General features: G+C 36.2%; 1 protein-coding gene across 1 annotated transcript; it reads right to left on the bottom strand.

The window, feature by feature from the left end:
• Positions 1-2736: 2736 nt before the first annotated feature.
• Positions 2737-4822, bottom strand: LOC141399094 (uncharacterized). Its single transcript, XM_073977168.1, has 2 exons — positions 4547-4822; positions 2737-4467 (listed from the first exon to the last, which is right to left on the bottom strand). The coding sequence occupies exons 1-2, from the start codon at positions 4722-4724 to the stop codon at positions 3014-3016; spliced, it is 1632 nt and encodes a 543-aa protein (XP_073833269.1). The 5' UTR covers positions 4725-4822; the 3' UTR covers positions 2737-3013.
• Positions 4823-6089: the final 1267 nt, after the last annotated feature.

Genomic DNA, 6089 nt, shown 5'->3' with positions numbered 1-6089 from the left:
TTGCTGACATTCCGGGATATGCTGCTCTCAACACAGAAAAACGATAATAATACAAACATGTTTACACTGAGGTGGCAGCCGCTGGGCGGAACACGGGTGTTGTGTGGTACGAAAAAACGCGCCGCCGTGGAATTGACGTCCCTGCTTAAAGATTTCACTGCGTCAACCAGGAGCATAGAAGCGGCCGCCATGGGATTGATTCCAAATCCGTTATTTCGATGAAATTTTAGAATGTAAAAAAGTACCACCATGGTGCAATGGTATGCACACCCAAATTTTCAACGGTAATTATACCCTCAGCATTTATGCTAACGAGGGTATATACACTTTCATACGGGCAAAATGTGCCTCATCGAAATAATGGTTTTAGACCCCAAGTACCTATGTTTGGACGAAATGTGTTTCAGACAATTTGTCCTTGGTCACACTAGCTGGTTTCATTGAAACAATTTCATGAAATCCAGGGTTCCTAGGTCGATTTCCATACTAGAGTAAAATCATAATGTTGCTGTAGTGGGGAACTCGATTTAAGAATCCCTAAAAGTTTCAATGAAACCACTCTAGTGTGACCTTCGACTTTGTAGTCGATTGAGCAATGTCCGTCTGTCTGTCTGGCTGGCTGGAGCGCACGATAACTCTCGAACGGATGAACCGATTCGGTTCAAATTTTGGCTTTCGTAATATTTTGCCCAAACTTAGTTTAAGTTCGAAGATGGGCTATATCGGTCCACTCCCTCCGGTACCTCCCCCACAAAAGTTCGAAAATGTTCGGAAAATTTGTGTGCACGATAACTCTTGAAGGGAGTAACCAATTTGGTCCATAGTTTGCACATCGTGAAATTTCTACCAGACTTAGATATGGTTCCAATATGGACTCAATCGGTCCACTCCTTCGGGTACCTCCCACGCAAAATTTCGGAGAAGTTCAGTTTAGGACCTGGTCTCGAATCGCCTTGATTTTTGATGTAGCAACTTGTATTCACTGCCTCCCATACGACGGTACAAGTTTCATCAGGGGCAAGTCCATACTTCCAGAGAAAATAGCCTAAAAGTTGCAAAAAACCTCCATGACACCGTGTGTAGTTGTTGGAGCGCCAGATAACTCTCGAACGGATCTGCCGATTCGGTCCAAACTTTGGGATTCGTAATATTTTGTCCAAACATAATTCGAAGATAAGCCATATCGGTCCACTTCTTCAGGTACCTCCCCCACAAAGGTTCAAAAATGTTCGGAAAAATTGTGCGCACGATAACTCTTGAAGGGAGTGACCGATGTAATCCATACTTTGCACATCCTAATATATCTACCAGATATAGATCAGGTTCGAATATGGACTATATTTGTCTACTCCTTCTGGTACCTCTCACACAAAATTTCGGATAAGTTCACTTTAATACCTGCTCTCGAATCATTTTGATTTTTGTTGAAGCGATTTGTATCGCTACTTTCATTACGACGGTAAAAGGTTTTTCAGGGGCAAGTCCATATGGGAAAACAGCCCGAATGGTGTAAAAAACCCCTATGTCGCCATATGTGGCGGTCGGAGAGCACGATAACTCTCGAACTGTTCAACGAATTTGGTCCAACATTTGGTCTTCGTCATATTATATCCAAACTTAGTTTCATGGGGCAACACCGGTCCACAACTTCTGGTACTTCTCAATAATATTTAAAAAATGTCACTAAAATGCTACGATATCACTTGATGGGACAAATTTGGTTCAAACTTTTAGTTTAACTTCTAAAATGGTCCATATCGGTCCTCCCTAAGGGTACCTACCGCACAAAAATTCAACCGCACAAATGTTCAAATTTCCAAAAAGGGCCACAAAATTCTGAAGGGACCTTAAATACATTCGATCTGTCCGTAGGTGAAAGTTTCACTTCACTTTGGCTGAGGGTATATATCTGTCGGCATCTGTCGACTGACACATTTTTACTTGTTTTAATGAGTATTTCAGCCAAGTAAAACTTCTGTACAAGTGGTCTCTTAGACATGCCGTTCAGACTCGGCGATAAACAGTAGGCCCCATATCATTGAGCTAATATGAATCGCGGTGCACTCATTGATATGAGAAAAGTCTGCCTTAACCCTTCTGGGATGTTTGTGAAACAATTATATATAAGTTCCATGTAATATTTTTGACTATATGATTTGCATAACTTAAATAAATTTCTTCCCATATCTATTAAAACAAATAAGGTTATGATATTTAAAAAAAGGATGTTGTAGAAAATTTTATTTTCAGTTTAGTACTGAGAGATGTACTATGTATTAAGATTTTATTCAATTTAATATTTTTATTATAAATATAAGATTTAAAAGATTAAGTATCTAACCAAATTTCACAAAGGGTTTACATAGAAAAAGTACCAGCTTTTTGTATTGAATACATGTTTTTGTTTGAGAGAGTCAAGTTAAATAAAATTAAAATTAAAAAAAAAACTTAAAAAAATAATTTCATGTATTAAAAAATTAAAGCAAAAAATCCTATTTTTAAAATAAACTATTTCAACAGTTGATATAAATTATTTTCTTGTTGTTTGTCTGCTTTGTTTCAATTAAGGTTTTTTAGTTAACTTATTATGGCCTCTTGCGGATTTGTCAAAAAAACAAAATTAAATTAATTTTGTGTATCAAAAAACGAAAGAAAAATTCACCTTTTAAAATAAAAAATGTCCACAGTTGGTACAAATTATGTTCCTGTTGTTCGTCTGCTTTGTTTCAATGAAGGTTTTTTTTTTTTTTTGCTAAACCTCTTTTTTAATAAACCTCTCTTATGGTCGGTCTCTTTCGGATTTGTTAATAAAATAAAAATTTAATTTCATGTATTAAAAAAATTCGCCTTTTAAAATAAAAATTTTCGTAGTTGGTTTTTTCCTTTTTTGAAACTTATTATGTACGACATGGCCTCTTGAGGATTTGTTAAAAAGAAAATTTAAATAAATAAAAATTAATAATTCACGATTTTTTTTTTTTTGTAATGAAAATTAAAATTAATTCAATTTATCTTAAGGATAATAAGGATTTTTAATATCCATTTGATGCTGACCAAATTTTATTTTGCCATTTGATTTTCGAATTAATTCAAAACTAATGCCATTTATTTCCAAAGTAATATGGAAGTTATTACCATCATCATGCGAATGGACAATAGACCAATCATCCGATATGAGATCTTGATTTTGTTGTTTTAACAATTTTAATATCATATCCAATTGTAATTTTGGTGGTGGTATTATTAATCCAATAACTGTGCGTTGCGAGATGTTACAGTTCGTTAATAGCTCAATGTTCTTGGCAATGGGTCCCACATTTTTTAGGGCATTCTCAAGAAATTCTATGACTTTGGGATTCGCGTCACATTCAAGTACTTTGATATTATTTTCCAATGTGAAGCCGCCATTAAATGCTGTGAAAATTGCATTCATAGTTGGATTCTGAATGTTTACAGTTAAGACTTTCAACAAATATCCCTCAATGACTTTCCATTTTTCATTTGATATCGTTCCTTTTGGATTGGAACGATCAATAAAGACAATTTTTCGTTGTAATGGAGAATTGAAATTTCTTTGTGAAAGAAATTGTTGACTAGCTGTTGTCGAACTTAACTCCCTGTTTTTATTGGGAAGTTGGGGGATATTTGATTCGTCACTGCTACTGCTGCTGTTCGAGGCGATATATTTATTTCTTTTGGTTTTAGTAACAAAGCATAATGACGATTCACTGCTGCTACTGGGTGAATTGTGTCTTCGTTTGTGTATATTTATCATAGAAGAAGATGGTAAAACTTTTTCCGGATATCTGTAATACTTATTCGTTGCTATTATCTGATTAAAACGATTCGAAGAATTCGAAGAGGGAACTAGCGGCATGCGTCGATCGTACTGCATATTGACAGAGGATGCTGGCCATTCACAAGAACCAACATTTAGATCAACTGTTGAATTTGTTGCAAAAGGTTGAATGCTTTTATTAGGTTGCAAAGCGGCAATATTTCGGAAAGTATTTTGAGAATCATTGGGCGGTGATACAATTGTTTCTATAGGCTGCTGCAGATAATCATTTGATTCCATTTCTTTTCCAATCTTCTTTTCAGTCGCACAACGTTTTAAAGTGGTTTCTTTATTACTACTCACGGACGTGGAAGGCTTTTCAGTTTCCATATAAGAGACGTTTTCATTGTCAGTCTGTGATAAGCTTTGATGTCCATTAACATCTTCAACGGCCTCCTTTGGGGATATTTTAAATGGATTACTAAAATTTGATTGCTTAACTTGTTTGGAACTTTTGCCCTTGATATTCTCATTGGTATTTATAGATGCAGTGTGCTGGTGTTGGCTAACGGAATCTTCCTTTTCTGGAATAATTTCATTTGCATTTGAATCGCTTGAAGTTCCACCTTCATTTGATTTGGTTTTTTGGACTTTTTTGCGATTTTTCTTCTTCATCTTATTCTTTGAACCTGAAATGAGAGATTTAAACATATAATAAACCCAAATCAAATTTCTGTCAGTCGTAGTTCGCTATTTATGAGTATATACCTAATATTAAAGATGCAGTGTGCTGGTGTTGGCTAGCGGAATCTACCTTTTCTTGAATAATTTCATTTGCATTTGAATCGCTTGAAGTTCCAGCTTCATTTGATTTGGCTTTTTTGACTTTTTTGCGATTTTTCTTCTTCATCTTCTTCTTTGAACCTGAAATGAGAGATTTAAACATATAATAAACCCAAATCAAATTTTTATCAGTCGTAGTTCGCTATTTATTAGAATGTTCCTAATCATTGAAGGATTTCCAAAAATAAGTTACTTAGATATAGAAATACAATAGTTTGACAGAGTAGACTAAGGTCGATACGATCATATCCAGCGACCGAAACATGTCTGACACGCTTGTTGCCAACACCATATCACTATAAAACAAACTCCTGAAACTTCATCCCGCAGCTGCGTTCTGCATGCAATTTATAGGGCATCACCGAAAAACCAAACCCCCCTAAAAGTTAAAAAACCCTTCTATACAATCAATCACACCATTATTTTAAGGGACATTATAGCTGGTAGACAGTTCTACGTCGAATTTAGGGGCCACAGATCTTTCCCAAGGAAAACTAAGCGGTCTTGAGTCAATGAATTATCTTGGTCCCTAGTTTATCTCAAATGAACACTGATTTCATATGGTGTTACACCCAATGGCTTGAAGTCAAAAAGTCCCAACGAAAATAAGCGAAATATACGATTAAATTTCAGCAACAACCGTCTTCATTGGCCTAATCATGGCAAAGTCAATGACCCACCGTGGTCCATCTTTTGTCTCAAATGGCATGAGGTTCGCCCGTAGTGTCATTTGGTTGTTAAAGCTAACAAGTAACATTTAAAACTCCTTAACGATAATGAGCGTTCTTTATTACGTTAGTTTTAAGCTTTCGGAGTAGTAACTTTGGGTGCACTTTCGGGGCTGATCTGTTCAAAGACGCCTTCAGTGCTACTGCGAACACAAAATTTCGGATAAGTTCAAATTAGTACCTGCTCTCGAATTGCTTGGATTTTTGTTGCAACAACTTGTATTCATTGCCCCCATACGACAGTACAAGTTTCATCAGGGGCAAGTCCATACTTCCTGAGAAAATAGCCTGAAAGATGCAAAAAGCCCCTATAACACCATGTGTAGTGGATGGAGAGCACGATAACTCTCGAACGGATCAACCGATTCGATCCAAATTTGGCTTTCGTAATATTTTGTCCAATCTTAGTTTAAGTTCGAAGATGGGCTATATCGGTCCACTCCTTCCGGTACCTCCCCTACAAAAGTTCGAAAATGTTCGGAAAATTTGTGTGCAAGATAACTCTTGAAGGGAGAGTAATCCATACTTTGCACATCCTAATATATCTACCAGATATAGATCAGGTTCGAATATGGACTATATTTGTCTACTCCTTCTGGTACCTCTCACACACAATTTCGGATATGTTCACTTTATGACCTGCTCTCGAATCACTTTAATTTTTGTTGAAGCTATTTGTAATCGCTACCCCCATTACGACGGTAAAAGGTTTTTCAGGGGCAAGTCCATATGGGAAAACA

This window comes from Musca autumnalis, unplaced genomic scaffold, assembly GCF_047663935.1.
Source record: "Musca autumnalis isolate F117 unplaced genomic scaffold, ASM4766393v1 scaffold_3, whole genome shotgun sequence".
Taxonomy (NCBI): domain Eukaryota; kingdom Metazoa; phylum Arthropoda; class Insecta; order Diptera; family Muscidae; genus Musca; species Musca autumnalis.
Note: the sequence above shows the minus strand (reverse complement) of the source record. Positions and strands in the feature narration are given on the sequence as shown.